The sequence below is a fragment of the Chironomus tepperi genome, unplaced genomic scaffold (assembly GCF_022539635.2).
Source record: "Chironomus tepperi strain 1889 unplaced genomic scaffold, CSIRO-AGI_Ctep_v1 contig_445, whole genome shotgun sequence".
Lineage (NCBI taxonomy): Eukaryota > Metazoa > Arthropoda > Insecta > Diptera > Chironomidae > Chironomus > Chironomus tepperi.
In genome coordinates, this window is record NW_027226567.1 from 983527 (window position 1) to 1001484 (window position 17958).

General features: G+C 31.3%; 1 protein-coding gene across 2 annotated transcripts; it reads right to left on the minus strand.

Annotated features, from left to right (window-relative positions):
* Positions 1-229: 229 nt before the first annotated feature.
* Positions 230-16709, minus strand: LOC139098513 (putative uncharacterized protein DDB_G0285119). 2 transcript variants are annotated; one of them, XM_070650744.1, is made up of 5 exons: positions 16521-16709; positions 3299-4048; positions 1590-1707; positions 1274-1530; positions 230-787 (listed from the first exon to the last, which is right to left on the minus strand). In XM_070650744.1, the coding sequence occupies exons 2-5, from the start codon at positions 4043-4045 to the stop codon at positions 350-352; spliced, it is 1560 nt and encodes a 519-aa protein (XP_070506845.1). In that variant the 5' UTR covers positions 4046-4048; positions 16521-16709; the 3' UTR covers positions 230-349. The 2 variants fall into 2 exon arrangements, with proteins under 2 accessions (XP_070506845.1, XP_070506846.1); XM_070650745.1 differs by lacking the exon at positions 16521-16709 and adding an exon at positions 11271-11508.
* Between the last annotated feature and the right edge of the window lie 1249 nt (positions 16710-17958).

Below are 17958 nucleotides of genomic sequence, written 5' to 3' on the forward strand. Positions count from 1 at the left end.
CACCAATATCTGAACTGTGTGCTGGCGGGATTTTGCCAATAATGCTGAAATCAACCTTGATCTTCTGACAGCCTGAAAAATTATTAAATATTTGGTATTTAAATGGATTTAAATGCGAATTCTCGATAGAAATTACTCAATTCACAACTTTTTATGAGCTTACAAAAAAGCTTTAAATTCAACTCAACAAATGTGGAACTGGAAAGAAAAAAAATCAAAACAAAAATCCTTTAATATTCTTAAAACTTTAATTAATTTCATTCTTTTTTTATTATTTCACAGAAACTTTAAAACTTAAACAGAAGAACATTAACACTTAATTTACAAGAGAATTAAAAGCCAATTCCTCTCATACACCATTCCTTACTGATATATAATTTCTCTTCTTCCTTCGTTTACATCCAAATATAAATTGAGTTAGATAACATACAGCTAATATAAGTCCAACAAAATTGAGTATCATTGACGTTAAGAGTATGTGAGTCCATGTTGATAATTCATTACAACTTAAATCACGAAAATGAACGACATTACCGCCATCAGGAATTTCTATATGTCCATTTGTATCCATAAGACCTTCAGAGTCATCACTTGATGTCACTTCCTTTGATAATACTACCTCGTTTCTTACATTAAATACACAAATACATGACGATGAATTTATGAAAATGTTTTCTGGAAAGCACTTTTTATTGTCGGATGTGAGGCTGACGTAATGAAATGTTGCATAAATTAATGCCAGTGTTGTGAGAAAAACTGATAAAATTATGATAACTGTTGCATTCATCTACAAAATAAATTAGATTAAATAGATTAATACAGGTAGAATAAAGAAGCAAAGTAAAGGAAGAGAAAGAGGATATCCACTAAGTTCTCTTGAGCAACATTTGTCGCAAGCTAATGCAGCATTCGGCGGCAAACAGAAATTCAATTAAGAGACTACCATCACTGTGCTGTCAGGATATTCCTGCTTCTCTAAATCAAAATTGATGTTCTAGAACTAATGAAAGGCAGGCCACGGCAGACTTCAATGAGCAAGACATGCTATTAGGATACTTATGGAAGCTCCTTTAAGTAAGGAATTCACGCCTGTTTTTGAAAATGACCAAAGATCATGAAAACAGCCGAAAACGGCTATCAGAACCTGCTGAAGGTACCATCAAAAAGAATTCAAGCACCCAAACCGATCCGTACACCCAGCATACTGAAGAAGCCAAGGTAGTGCTCAGAAGACTAAACTATATCACTTAAGTTAACAAATTCCAAAACTTACCTTAAGAAACCAAAAGAAGTTCATCTTAATCTTCGACCGACTCCTCTTAAAGCTCAACAAATAAAGCCCTAAAAGGCCAGACACAATGATGATTAATCCGCTCCAGAATGGATTTTGACTTAATGGCGTTGAGTTGGCAAATAAGCATATCCAAGCACCGAGAGCAACAAGACAAATTCCAATGAGAATTTTTAAGAGTAAAACAAATTTAGCTAGCCACACATGCTTAATATTTAATGAATTTGCATGTGATGCACCTGAAATGATAAGGAATGAGATTAGTCATTAGAATAAGCATAAACATTACAAGACTTACCTTGAACATTTCTCACTATCAATCGCGAATGTCGTAAAGAATTTCTTGTTGGCTTGTGTCTTCCCATTATGTTTTGGCCTTTGATATTTTGCGGAACGGTTGTTGACATATAAACAGCCTGTTATGTGTTAAGAATAAATAATATAAATATTTATGCTTATAAGTTGTAAAGAACTAAGATGAATAATTCATTCATACGAAAAATGTTGTGTGTTAAGCAATCATGACTGTTTACAGTACGATAATTAGCAGCGCATTTTTCAAATAAATTACTACAAAAACTCAATGAATAGTCAGAAGGACTAGTTACGATAATCATATATTGTATAATAAATGTAGAAATTTTTCCTGGAACTTTGCGACTGTCAAGTTAGTTTAGTCTACATAATAATTGAGTCGGACTTCGATATATCGTATTACTTGTGAACTGTATGTGTGACAAATGCTCCTGTTGATTGAATGTGAAATGGCAAATGGAATTATATTCCCGCCAAAAATAACAACTTGTCTTTTCTCTTTTTGATATTCAAGGGTGTCATAACTGGTTAGGGTCATTTTGGATCAATTTGAGTAATTTTGTTATCTGCTGTTTCTTGTGATTTTAGGAGATAAGCGTAAATTGTAAATTTGGGAATGGTTGCGATTCCAACTAGCATGCCAGATAATTGAGTCTATGCTTTTTCGAATTCCTCCACCAAGGCACTTAACTACATAGAGATTTAACTCGATTCTGATATTGCAGTGATGGACAACCTGTGTACCGCGGCACATTAGTGTGTATCCAAAACATACATTGAAACTGTATGCTGTGTGTGATTTCGGTCTAGAATTATCAACTAGTTGTGCCGCAAAAAATAAAAGGTTGTCCATCACTGGGAAATTGTATGGAAAAGTCGATACGCTTCTATTGAACATTCGAGTCGAGTATTAGCATTCGAATATTAAACATGCACAGAACTTGAGTTGATCTAGAGTAGACTGGTAGGTAAGATTTTTTTCGATCGGAACCAAATCACATATTCGCGTCATTCTGTAAATCAATAATTGGATTTCCCGCAAAATTTCTGATTTCTACTACCCAGATCCGTGTTTGTTCCTATAATGACTCACAGAAACTAGCATTATCTTCATAATTCTCTTTGATTAATTCATTCAATTCCAATTCCGCTTTGTTTACAAACTAATATCTTAATTCCCCTTAATTAATGAAGCAAATCACAGCATTAAAGATTCATCAATCTCAAGGACACATGTGACCTCATCTGAACTGATAAAATGTCTTAATAAATTCCACGTTCATTCAAGCAAATAAAATATTTAATTTATTTTTTTACGCGAAGCCTTCACTGCTGTGCTATTTATGAATTGGAGAGAAAATGCGAATGTTTAGACACGATCACATGCAATTTAAATAGGCACGCATAAAAAGTCACATTACGATAATGCTCATTTACATATTTTAGATTTGATTATCATAAATGAGCCGCACAACTTGCAACTTGATATTTATCATTTCTAAGTGGATTCATACATCATCAGCTGAACTGATAACAAACAGACAATAAGAAGTGAGATGATGACTTAATTCCAAAATACAATTTGATGTGTTAAATTTATGTATAGATGATAAATAAATTTACACATGCATACAGTGAACGAGATCATGATAAATGACGGTCAATAATTATCGTATTGCAATAGCTACTCACTTGTGATGGAGTTCCATGTGATGATGCAGTCATTTCAGGTAGAATAAATTTTGGACTTTTACTTCGATTACTTCCTTCGCTGTTTTTTCGACTATTGGATCTATCGCCTCGATTTGGTGATGATGTGGGTGTTGCCGTTACTGATGATGATCCTGATGCTGAAGATGTTGCGCTTACTTGACCTTCATTGTCATTATTTAAGTTCTCATACTGTACATCATCCGAGACAATTCTTACATCTCGAAACTCTTCAATAAGCATCTCCATATCATCATTCTTGACCGTACTTTGCATGTGTATACCAAAGAATGATGATTTTGCCTCACTTATAGCGGGTCTGTGGTTTGATGATAACACATGTCCATCAACTTGTTCAATTTTTGCGTGCGAATTGTCATCATCTCGCATCTGGAGTGTATCGACTACGTTCTCATACTGTGGTCGGTGTGATGGAATGGATGTTATTGCATTATTATGATTATTACTATTGGAATTTTGCATTGATGAGCTCATTCCTGTCGATGAAGGAAAATCATCAAAATGGAATTTTATGTCAGCTAATGGAAAGTGCGTTTGTAATGTGCTGTTGTTGTTATTGCTGTTGCTGGATGTTGTCGTAATATTTTGCAAATTATCGTATTCACTTAATGGACGCTGATCTACTTCAAATGAACTTTGATTTGATGCTGATGATGAAAAATTATTTGCGTCTACCTGCTTCCGTAGATAATTTTTAACTGAAGACATTCTCTGTTGAATAGAGTTGTAAATGAGAGAAATGTTAATAAAAGTCAGGTAAAAATGAGAGAATTGCTGTAAAAGAGAGGAGAATATGTAGATCAAGAGAAATCTTTTAGGGCGAATGCCGTGGTTTTGGAATGAATTTGTTAAGGAATAGCTAACATTTTGAAATTTAATACAGCCTTGCTGCTAATCATTAAAATTTTAAAGCTTATTAAATTAACTATCAAATCAGTCCTTCAAGAATTACAACATCCCAAAACCCTGACCTGTACACACATCATTATATCTCATATAGAATCAATTTCATCTTCATCTCAGCAATCATCACGTACATGCAGAGAGAATTTTTTCGTAAATTAATAAGAAAAGATGACTGTTGATCACCGATGAAAAACCAGAATGAACAGCCAGTTTACTCTCTACTTTGTTAGACTTTTAATAGCCACAATTTCAGAGGTTTTAATTCTCATTAAGTCATCTTCAACATTTAAATGAAAACACAAGAAGAATTTTTTTTTGTGTGTTCTCCTTCTTTTCGTCATCTCTTGACTGATAATTAGGAACAAATTTTTCTCTTTTTGGTATTAATTAGTAGCACATTGGAGTCAATATTTTGGCATTTTTATGTGTAACAATGAGTTCTTTATACTGTTGAATGTATGGGGATTATGAGCAGATGATGATTTTTATGGAACCCTTGCATCTGCCGACGTATGAAAGGAGGAATTAAATTAGTTGATGCAAAGAACTTGATGTTAAAATGATACAATTGGCATGGCAAGGGAGACGATCATCAATGATCATTTCAGTGACGTAGCCAGGGAGAATTTTAATGGTTCAAAATGAAGCTAGCTAAGGTCTTTTCTTCTCTATCATGGCAGAGTGGACAAAAATATAAGGACAAACAATATGTTAGAACTGACATCAACTAGAACACATCAACTAGTTACATCGTATTTTAATCCACTCTAGATGCATAAAGAACCATTAAGCTTCATATCAGGTACAAAAAATATCTGAGTTTGACCCGGACGCAAGGGATTGCTTTAATTTACTTCTATGATGACGTCCATAGAGTAAATCAAGCTGAATTGGACATGATTTTAAAGCTTACAGCAATTAAATTCATTTTAATCCATAATTTTTTCCCTGACTTTGACGTGCGAATTATCTTGATTTACTTAATAACTACACAATTTTTAATGGGAATCTAGTCATGAATTGCTCATCCAAAACCTAAAAATACACAACCCAAAAAAATCCACTGTAAAAATTGTCATGTCAAGAACCGTTAAAAATATGCAAAATACCAGCAATTGTACACAAAATAATCCTCATTATCACCAAAGACACAAAGTCGGTGTCTGTACGTTTTTTGAGATGCAAATGAACTTAAGGCTGTATTTATTACCGTCATATAGACTCTGCACATCCAGTCACTAATTTATGACGTCAAAGATGATAATGACGCACGAAAATTCCCATCCACAACTTAAATTCCAAAATAATGACGTGAATTTAAATTCTTGAATTTTTAAAAGGTTGCTGATTTAAAATCCAAATATCTAATCTACAGGATCTTAATAACTATTTACACAGCTAATGATCTAAAACTGCTAAATAATACACTTAACTAGATGAATATAAGTTTGCTGAGTTTATAATGAGAGGAAGTGTTTCTTTCTAATTAGTATTAGACACTTTTCACCTTCGTGGAAGCAATTAATTCTGTAAAATTACTCATAATGTCTGACCGTATAAAAATGTTAAATTTATGCGACACCGTGCTATGACTAATGCATGCAAATTCTCATCTAACAAAAAGTTGATTTCAGACATGGCTGTGTGGGTTGAAATCTATGGACATAATGGACTTGTTGTCTGAATAATAAGTGCCGCTTTATATGACAACAAGTCCATAAAGATTAGCCATTTTGATAGGTGTTAATGAGTGTTTAAGCATTCTTATCACTGGAATGCGCTCTAATTGTCAATGCCGGCCAATGACCGTTTAACTTTCATTTGTTGTTGTTTTTGTGAACATTTTATTGCTCCGATAGTGCCAGAATATTATTTTTTTCCAGGTAAGCGGCACTGAAAAAATATTTTTGCATGAAAAATGGATGGAAGAGAGGAGAAAAGGAACGATGAAAGTCAATTAAAAGAACGTGTCTTACAACAGAATTAAAGTTATTTATTTTTTTAAAGCATGAAAATAAGAAGCAGAGAAGCATAAAGCTGAAAAGTAAGTGAAGCGATAACAAGGAATGGACCAGATGACATGAAATGAAGAAATTGTAAAGAACAAGGTCGCATTCTTATGTGTTCCAACTTGCATGCTTGTGGTGAAACTGTCCACAATAATCAGTTTTCATTTCACTTTTATGGGGTTGTAAGGAAATGATGTCTAGCATAGATTAACGTTGGAAGTGTGGCAAGAGTTTGAGTTGACATTTTCATGCAAAATTTGAGTATTCTTCGCGCTTTGGGTTTTGTTTACAATTTGTACTAAAATCTTAGAACTCTCAATGTTCAAAAAATGAATAGCCGTTAAAATTCAAACATTCAAAAGACGTAAAAATGCCAACTAGATAAATAAACCATCAGATTTCTTACAAGACTATAGCCCTATCAAGTCGACTAAAGACATCATTAACAATCTTCCCAATTATCACTTTAATGACTTTTCCGTCGCTCCAATTTTCACAAATGACTTTTTAATAGACTTCCATTCCATTTCATTCCTTCACAATTCTCCTCTTCATCATCAACTTTACATTTATTATGTATATGAAAAAAAAATCATTTATTGCTTATTGTGTGAGCTGTCGCTTGTATGATATTCGTTTAATCATGAATCTCTTTTACTTGTCGGCATGAAAGTTAAACCTTAATGATATTTTCTTTATTATACGATTAAAATTATTAACATAACAATGAGCCAAGTTGGATATAGCAAATGTATATGCCAGAAATTCTTTCTAATTAAAATTTGACAAATTTTTTAACTTTGAGATGTGATTTGCATTGATAATTTCAGTCGTTTCCCTTAATTAATGATTTAATGCTGGACATTTAACTAGCAGCAGTTAAGTAGCGGTTATGAAGATTTTAATTAGTTTGTATTTAATTAACCAGCGGTGGTCATAAATTTTCGTTAATTAAATCTGAGACAATAATTAAAATAGATGACAATAATTTGAGGCAATCCGATAGAAACCAGCTTACAGCTATTTTTTGCAAAGTAAATAACTGGTCCAAATTATTTTGGTCTACATGTTACTTTCATTTGATTCATTATTTTTCGATAATTGGAGTTGTTATGTCATTGAAATGTACTTTGTTTAGAGTATTGGGTTGATACATGTTTTTTTGGTAAATTTTGTTGCATAGTTGTCGTATCTTAATCTGAAGTTGGGTATAGTAAAGTTAGAAGTGATACCGAACAGCACAACATGTTAGCTGCTCGCTTGTATTAATGCTAAACGTGAAGTAACCCTGTTGACATCGTGACGTCTAATTTTGACCTTTTTCAATTAAATCTCCAGGAGACTAAAAGGTATTTTTTGTTTCATCTAGCATTCTTGCTTGACTACAACCCAAGTCACGTTCCAACATCTCTTTTCAATACATTCTAAAGATGATACTCATTAAATACATGCTTATATCATAAGAACCTTCAAATCTTCATATAAGTACGACATAACCATTTTCTAAACAAGTTTCCGAATATATCCACTAAAAACAATATTATTGTCTACAAAGAAAACCTCAGAAATCCATCTATTAGTCATAAATAAGATACTTTTATAACACGACAGTAAACATACCACAAATTTGTGGTTCATTAGAATTTCAATCATAATCATTTATGATGAACGTAAGCCCTAATAGAAATCCATAACATCAACTCATATTTGTCACATAAGATGATTAACATTAGCATGAATATAGATAAACGTCCGTAAATATTTCCTCATAATGTTCATCCATATGCATAATCTTCCAATCATTTTCTATTTCTCATAATTTGTATCCCATAAACAGCCATTCAATCATTATTGTCACTATCAATAAAACTCTTTTCTAAATTTTAATTTTCATGTTTTCTTTCTTCGTTTCTGTTGCATACAAAGAGCTTAGAAAGACAAATCAAAGATCAATTGTTTATTTTCTCATAATTTCTCATATATTTGAACACTTGGAATCGTAAAGTGTTTATATTAAATATAATCGACATATAAAAGCTAAACATAATAGATTTGAACTTCATTGGAGGTCATTTAACTAATCAATTCTATTGTTTTCTATTTGTTGCTTGCACTAAATGATTCTTATCGGTTTCGGCTCTTTGTTTGTTCTCATATGTATGCATCGGCATGGAAAAAATGGATTTTTTGTTAATGAAAATACATAATTATTATTCATTACGAGTAAATCAACATAGAGATTGGAACTAGAGGAAGGTAGATGTAGAGAAATAAGTTCTTTAGACCGTATATCCGGATATTGTAATTATTGGTAGTCACGTGCGGGTTTGTGTAGAGACAATAAGTGAAAAATATGTTCATTTCATGGCTTAATTGAATTTTATTTTCTGACTCTTTGTGACTTAATTTGATTTAAAGTTTTTGTGAGAAATTTTCAAACGAGAGAATTTTCTCCTCTTTTTGATTGATGTTAACAAGAAGAGTCACGTACGGGAGGAAATAAGTGTCAAGTCAATTCCGAGATGCTTATATGAATATGATTGTCATGAACTTCGAGTAGAAAATGTGAAATTTTATTAATTTCCCGCTTTTTCTAGCTTTTTGTTTACAAAGTACTTAAAATGACAAAAATTCACTTCAAAGACCTTGTTGATGTAAAATTGCTATATTAATCACTTTGCTCACTAACAATAAATCATTTAAACAGATTAAAGTTCTCAAAAGAAGCCAATTCGCCCAAATATCAACGTTAAAAGTCTTGATATGGAAACTATAACCAAAAATTCTCCGCCAAATCTTTATTTAGATTTTATAACACTAAATGCATACTCATACAGTTTATAGTCAAGTCTTCAAACAAATTTACAAGTCATAAAAGTCTAAAGTCAAGACTTACGATCCCACGATCCTTTTGTAAGCTGATACTTTCATTCAAGTTATTTATTCTCCTCATTCTTCAAATGCTAAACATTTCATTCATTCCATAAATAATTTCAAGAGACATTGTGACTTCACATGCTGCAAATGCTGATCAATCACTTCAACTCAATACTTTTAAATCAGCTGCTTGCAACACAATTGCTATTTCTACATCACATAAATGGATAATTTTTATATAATTGAAAAAGACAACATCATAGATGGTGTAATGGCTAGTAATTATTTATAAAGTATCTCTTTTGCTTTATGAAGTCCGCTTCACCTGAACAAATAAATTTCAGTTATTATCCACAAAAAATAATAAAAACAACATAAAAATTATACGCAAAAGTAAGAGTTCAATATGTGTGGTATTTAATTATTTCATAGCTATGCAATGATGATCATAATGCATGCCGTCCATATGGAACAGATTTTTATTGCGTAATCCTCAAAATCAAAAATTTAATTGAAGCATGTTGTGCCTTAAAACCATTATTTTCATGCTTCATGAATATTTTTAATGACTTCGAGACTGATCATCTTGATTTGCTGGGTTGGATTGTTTTTATAGCGGCTCGTCACTTTTTATTTCGTTAAGTGCACCACGATGATAAAAATTGACAACTCAATGAGTGGTTTTGGAAAGAGAAAAAAGTGAAATTTTCTTTGTAGCATTTCTATCAATTTTATTTCTCCACAAGACCTTAAAAATCACTTATTTCTCATGAACATGGTATGTTAAATTAACTACTGCTGGTGGTATGTTCGTGAAAAATTTCCAACAGTTTTTTTTTATTGTTGAAATGATGTAGCAGTTAAGGTAAAATCAAAAAAAAAAAAAAATATGTGCAATGTTACGCAAATGGTAGCATTGGGTTATGCTATAAATAAATCAGGGATTGACGGCAGTACTAAATTACAAATTGAAAGACATAAAATGTGTATAAAGATACGATGTTTGAATAAAAGCCTGTATTTAATGAGTAAATAATAAGCAATAAGTAAGATGTAAAATTATTCAAGTAAATATATGAATGTCGAATGTAAATTGTGGATGAGCAATGAGAATTAACGAATGGATAAATTCTAGTGTTGATTTTTATAATGATTATAATTTAAAATAATATTATTTTACTGTTGAATTGAAATTGGAAGAACTTTTAAATGTCGGATGAGAATTTACTTAGCGAGTTCTATCTTTATGTTCGAAAGAATTCAAATTCGAAGATTTTAAGGACATTTTTGAATTAAAATTTTGAATTTTTTGATTGAAATTTCGATTTTTTCGATTGAAAATTCGAATTTTTCGAACTTAAATTCTAGAATTGATTAGCAAAGATTGCTAAGCATTATTTTTCCTTATTTAGTAATTTTAACTTGATCTTTTGCACTCAGTTCCATTTGAATATTAAAGTCGTGTCTTTACTGATATTTTCCATGAAAAATTGCCCTTAATTGCGTGACATTGACGTCAGATTTGTTTATGTTTCATCAATTAGTATCGGATTTTGTAACTCATGCCAAAAAACTGTCCAAACTCTTTCACTTAAATATTTTAATTAAACCTTTTTTTCATAATTGACTGTCCATACATAAGTTGATTATATTTAACTCAACACGGCTCCAAAATTTCACTCTGTTTACACATTCGCTCTTGATTTCAATCAAAAATTAAGAAATTCTTTTATATTTTGACATGCGTAGTCAGTTTTTTTTTTTTTGTAACATAAGTCATGGTTGCTCAAGACTTCACACTCGAAACTAAAAACGTTAAGTTCCATTAGTAACTCTACACTGATTTATCTAGAAAAGATACTTTAACAATATTTTTAGAACTTTTTTTTTAATCCAAAAATGCACGTTCTAATTTATTTCTTTCTCCTCCCCTTCCTTGCAAGCTCAACATTGTAATTTTTTCTTTCATTTCTTGTTTTTTAACGCATAACTACAATAATATACAAATACACATATTTCGGGGCATTGCCTTTCTGTTATGCTTCCATGCGCTTCAACTTTAAAGAGCATGATCGCTTCACAGATTAATATGGATATTCCAAAAAAAATTCTTTTCACCTTTTTTATGTGCTTCACTTTACCTTTTAATTTTTTTATTTTTTTGTATCACTTCTTTTATATTATTTATTACTTGTGCATCCAAAAATGGCCATGCAGAACATGAAATCTCAATTCTTGTTGTTAAGACAAAGAATAAATTTTGTGTGACAACATTTGACTTTATTGTTACTTCCTTCGGTTCTCTCTATCGCGCGTACATTAAAAAAATATATTTTTCAAGAATACGAGAATTGTGTGTATGGCGCGCACGAAGTACCGAGTGAGACTGACTCATTGTGTTGTGGACGGAGAAGCGTTAGATGGAAAAACATGAGTCGTTGTTTGGAAAAATGAACGTGTTAGAGAATCAAAAAAAAAATAAATAAAATATTGTTACATGCTGAATTATACGTGACCTCACGGAGAGCAGCTCAACAATCTTTTATGCGTTACCTAAGTTAGTTAACTTCTTCTTTTTACTCTCTCGGTATGTGCGTCCATCATTGGGGATATGATATAAGTACAAATTACTAAGACATTACTGTTAGGTTTAATCGGTTTAATTTTTTTTATGGATAAAGATTGAGATTTTTTTGGATTTAACTTGATGGAAGTAGATGGCCTGCTTGATGGGTTGAAGTGAGATTGAGGTTAAGTTATGTATAAAGGGAATTATTTTCATTTGAAGATTTCGTCAGATTTGAGTATAATAATGAAATATGGAATTCTTTGGTTGTTTCCCTTTGCAAAGAATTCCAAAGGTTACTATCCCACTTGAATTAAATCTAAACTAACAAGACATCTCAATGCACTCAGAGTGAATCTTGTGGATCAACCCTCATCTGGTGAGTCAAAGTTGAGTAACACCCAAACAGCACGATTTGGCGTGTTTCATTTTATGTCGTAAAATTGATTCGAACACAGCAGTCCGTTCTCGCGTTTTCATTTCTGCGAGGTGGCATAAGAGTCCCTTAGCAACTACAATTGATGCACTAACTTCAAAGTGAACTCGAATTTTGTACGAAAAATTGAATTTGTCTTGACTAGACTAATAAATCTGTTTAATAATCTTGTCTATTTATCATTCAAAACCCTATAAAGCACCTCTGACTCATCCCCATCCCATCCCAGTCTAGACCAACATTCATAAAATTCTATAAAAAGCTAATCCATCAAATTATTTCTCATGATTATGAACTCTCAATAGACGAGATTCATCTCTTATTAAAATCAGATAACATAGAAACCTAATAAAAGAATTCGTAAATGGAATATAGACATAAAGATTTACTCCACTTAAGTCATTACCGTCGATTCATCATGCTTTATACTAACAAGCATCACGAGTGTAGGTGTAAATTAGAGATTTATTGTTGAATTTAAGTTTTGTCTATTCATTATATTTTGTTTAGAGTTTGCGCTTCCAATGTGTCTCACATGATGAAGAAATTAACTCTTCTTTCCACCCTGCTTGACAGTCTTAAATTACTTTCATGCTTTCTCGATTCTGTGATGCTGATTTCATGTGATGTAAATGACACATATATCCTACATGCTAGTTGGATCAACATCCATATAGCATAATCATCGATTTTGTGTAAACTATCGACAGTTGATTTGTTTTCATTAAAATTAACATTGCTTGATGGAAAATGAATGAAAAACTTTCACAAGATCACATAGTAGCTGTAACATAGCTTTTATGAGCAAATCAACATGAAAGATAATGCCATGGATACAGCAATGTTTGAATGAATTATCGATGATGCAAAAAATTGCTGCAATACCAAAATTAAAAATATGGGAAGCTTTAAACAAAAAAAGTAGGCAAACGATATTGTTTACATACTTGATGCCATTGTGAATCATTCAAAAGCACATAAAAATTCATGTTGAAAAATTTTCAATTATAGATAAAATATTGAAGCTATTATGCTGTATAGATTAATGATTCAGTCAGTGAAACCTCAACAAGTCAACATGACGTTCAATGTATATCCCAAATTAATGCAGAAATTCAGCCTTCTGGTGTGTCACGATTGAATATTGTTCTCAATTTGTACAACATAATGTTTTCTGATTCGTATGGACAATGCATGCATTTCTCTTTGTTTTGGTCAGGATAGGATTAACTGGGTGGTTGGATGTTGTGTTATTAATTATTTTCTGATCGTACATGTATACGTATTAATTAGAATTAAATGGACATGGTAGTGAACGTACTTGATAGCGAAACAAAGACTTCTTGAGTTTTTAGTAATAGAAGTCAGAGTTCGAATTTCGAACTCTTCAGAAATGTTCGAATTTTTCGATAATCCAATGTCGAAAAATTTCCAAACGGAGACTTCGGAAATTCCTACTTAGCAGATATTACACTTTAATCAATTTTGATAGTTTTGATCAGATTTACACTCTAGAGTCGATATCAGTTCTCTTCGGTAAGATTCATATTGAAACTCAAAATTCAATAGATTAGATTCTAAATCTCCGACAATTTACACATTTTTAGTGATCCAAATTCAGTTTCAAATGATAAGACTACACTTATTGCCGAGCATCAGTCCGTCTTGTCATTATTCCTAAAGTGCTCTTAACCTTTGACAGTTTAATCTTGAATCATTTTTCATGAACACATGTTTGCCAAAAAATTGATCAAACTATCTTTGATTATTTTTTTTACAGAGCGACACAAAGCGGCAAGTCACATTAATGACACAAAAATGGATCGAAATCAGTCATCACGGTATCGTCAGGGACTCTTTGCATCAAATCGTTTGGGTATAACGCTCAAAAAGTTCAACTTAAGAATCATAATAGTTTTTGGTACCAGAATTCACTCAAAGTTCTCTTCCCTTGAGTTCAAACTCTTTATTTACTTCTTTATTCCACAACAACAGCCTCAAGATAAAAATTATAATGTACATAAAAAAAGTTTGATAATCACGTTATTCGCCCATCGGCTAACGTTAATGTGTTTCATAAATATTTATATAAAAAAATGTTTAATACACAATGCTGATCACAAAAAGTGTTACTAAGATGAATATTTTGCAGGAAGTAACTTGATCGTTTCTTGTAAGATAAAATTCTGTATTGAGGACAAAAAATTTTGGGTTGACTAATGAAGATTAATGGATAGCCATGCTGTTTACATTGGAAGTGATTAGATCATTTTGGAGTTGAAAAATTAGAAGTTTAGGAAATCAACATGAATCATTCAAAATTGCGTATAAAATTCCGCAGAAAAATTCCAAACATTACAAAAATATTAAGTAACATTTAATGACTATATTCAGTTCCTAGAACTCAATATTAATACTCGCAATACCTATTTGTAGCTATTTATATTAATTACAACATTTTTTTGCCGATGTTTAATGGATGTAGAGTTTCCAATGGAGTATCAATACATAAATGTTAATTCTAACTTTAAGATAATCTTTAACTTCGATCAATGGATAGTAGATTGATAGACTTAGTAATGTCGTAAATGACACGATACATGTAGTTAACTTCAAGATTTATTGTCACCCTTATGCATGCATCGAGGGAATAGCTCTTATTTATCATGGTATCATAAAGTATTGAAAGACGTGAATACATTACTAATCTATTTGAATTCGATAGAATAAATTGTGAATTAATGAAATTTGGAGTAGACTAGCTAATTAGAATTTCTTTTAGATATTTTGTAATGTTAATTAAGTTTCGTTTTGACGATTTTCAAAGTTCTGAAGTGATGATGAACCAACTATAGCATCATGTAACATCTGACAAATCTCCCAATAATCTCATAGTCATGATTCATAGCTTAAACCAATTAATCAGCTTCAAAATTGCTAAAACCTTTTACAAAAATTAATCTACACCTTAATCCACCTAAAATCATTTCCCTACGTCAGTTCCATCTTCTCTAAAACATTTTCTATTTACGTATGTAACATAATTTATCTCACAAATTCAGTAAAATATTTCATAAATTTTAAATGCATTTAAGTTTTCCTCCTCTAAAATAGCAAAACCTTTCTCATATTGAAAGCAATTTCCTACATCTTCATAACCCTAGCCATAAACACATCATTAGAATTTCTAAATTTATATCAAACCACATGTAGATCAACAGAATGCACGTATAGAAAAGAAGAAATAAATATCGTGTGTAAGAACTATATTGTTTATATTTAATTATTATGAGCAGCGAAGGTTTTATAATTTACGATTATGTAAAAATAAAAGCAAAAGAGAATCGGATTGCAAGTGAGAAAAATAAAATGCAAGAGAAGGGGGAACAGAATCTACCGGCTTTAATTGTTTGTTTTTCTTCTTATGATCATGTTATGGATGAATCATGTATGCATGTCGCAAACAAAAACAGGAAGAGTTTTGAAATCACTCTGAGTAGGCGTGAAAAGCGAAGTTATCTAAGATTATATTCAATATTTAGATTCTAAAGAAAGATTTGAAATTTAACGACTTTCTAAAATTTAAATTTCAGTAAAACAAATGTTTTTGGCGCCAAAACTTGCTATAAAATGAAATATTCTTCAAAATTTACGCATTTAGTCGCGATAACTCAAAGTGTCAACATATTAATTTATTTGTTCCAGTTCTTTTGAAGAATTGTCAACAAAACTGTACTTTACAGCATAAGTAATAAGAAGTTAACAACAATTTCCTCTTTCAATTAATTATAATAACAATCAAGTGAACCCAAAGTGAGTATTTTACCATTTTTCTATCACATTAATGCGCATAAAAATTTCATGCATTTTGCTTTTCATTTCTTTTATTTAAATAAAATCATACAAAACAGGAAGAAAATTTGAATGGCTTTTTGAAAGCCCACTTGAATCCATATTTATGTACATTTGTGACTATATGAATATTCAAGTAATCTTTATTCTCAAATTCAATTACTTTTTAAAGGTTTTGACATGCATGTCATGAATTTATAATATTCATTCTTTTAGATCTTATCACGACTTCTTTCTTTCTTTATTATAAAATGATACGAAAATTATTGTGGCTTAAAACCATAAAAAAATCATTTCCGAGATAATTTTCATGCCCGTTCATTGATTTTCAATCACTTTCGTAATTCCAACTTGTTTATGGAAATCTGATAGGCAGAAAAGTAAGAAGTAATATGTTTGCATCTCAAGTTATTTAGCCAATTGAAGCCATCAATCATTCGAGCTTATGTTTTATGTTCGTCCAATTGAAATTCGAATGTTATCAGACGATATTAACTTGATTAATGTTTCTAAATCTATAAATTGTTTATTACTTACCCATTTCTTGCGAGATTAAAGCACATGATTTAATCATCAATGTAAGATATCAACTACAAAGTCATTAATTAGTTTGAATAATGCTAATTTACATAAAACTTCAATTTCAATCTAATCTTTGATTTGAACGATTGAGCAATTAAATCTTGGAAATAAAAATCATTTCAGTGTATTTACTTCAATTAATCACGTTTCACTAGAACGGTAGCACAAAGAGTAAAATAAAATCATGAAACAATAAATAATAGCGAGTCTTATTTAGTAGCTTTAGCACAGATCAAAGGCGAAAATGGAACTGAGAGTATGAGACGAGATTTTTCGTCTTCTTATTCCTTTTCTTCATTTTCAGTCGCGTTTATTTACCGAAAAATAAAAATTAGGAGAGTAAAATAAAAACAAAAGAAAAACACTGAGGAAAGACACAGACGATTCGGAATGTCTCGGTCAGTTTTCAGAGTTGTCATTTTTAGGCTGTCAGACAGTGAAAACATTCGGGAAATTTTTGGTATTTTGGGTCATTTTTGGATGTGAGGAATTTTGGATTGGTAGAGATATGTAGTGTGGTGTCGGAGTATTTAGATTGGAGTTTGGGATATCGATCAATGTGTACCATACATACTTGAATCTGTCAGTGCAAGAATGAGGCCTCTTTGGTCGATTGACCAGTCAACAGTTTGAGAATCTGTAATTTTCTCATTTGTGAGGACAGGGGTTCAATTCCTACCAGCGACCCTACTTTCAATCATTCTATGTTGATTTGCACAATGTTCAAGACATTCGAGATGGATTCAGATGAAGCAGATGAAACTAGTCAGTATGCATACCTTTAGCTTGAGTAATACGTATGTCCTCAAAATTTGGGATTTAAGAGTGAATTCGTGAAAAATCTCAGCTAACGACATATAAAGATACATTTTTTTTGGACTTGCATATTTTCTCATAAATACCATACTAATGATAGCTATTAAACATCGACCCCTGCAGCAACATTTCAGTAACTCGTGAGATTTTACATCAAAAATTGACAACACTGCAATCGCCTCTAGAACTTTACCATATAGTAAAGCAATTCACCGGTTATTATCCATTCAATATTCAAATTGATTGATTTCGTGTGCAAAAATTTACACAAAACGATCGAAGGTAAGAAGGAATTTCTATTGTATTCTGCTGTTTTATTTCAATCGAAGTTCTTTTTTGAAAAAAGTTTTAATTTAATAAGCATTTATCTGTATATTTTTTATGTCGAGCTATAGTCTGGCAAACAACAGTGTAGACACACACAATTGGCATTATATATAGCGCGTTAACATGATATAATTTCTACAAAAGAATGTGTGTCTAGTACAATAATAGAGGAAGTACAACCAGTCATAAACACCTACAATATAATTTTTTTTTTTTGTTTTGCTTCACTTTCGTTTATTCTTTTTTTGTT

What these genes read in the sequence shown, in the direction of transcription:
- LOC139098513 (XM_070650744.1), bottom strand. Translation starts at nt 4,045, where the DNA reads ATGTCTTCAGTTAAAAATTATCTACGGAAGCAGGTAGACGCAAATAAT. An exon ending in CACATGGAACTCCATCACAA is followed by an intron (nt 1,708 to 3,298) that starts GTGAGTAGCTAT and finishes AACACATAACAG; the next exon opens with GCTGTTTATATGTCAACAAC. An exon ending in GATAGTGAGAAATGTTCAAG is followed by an intron (nt 1,531 to 1,589) that starts GTAAGTCTTGTA and finishes TTATCATTTCAG; the next exon opens with GTGCATCACATGCAAATTCA.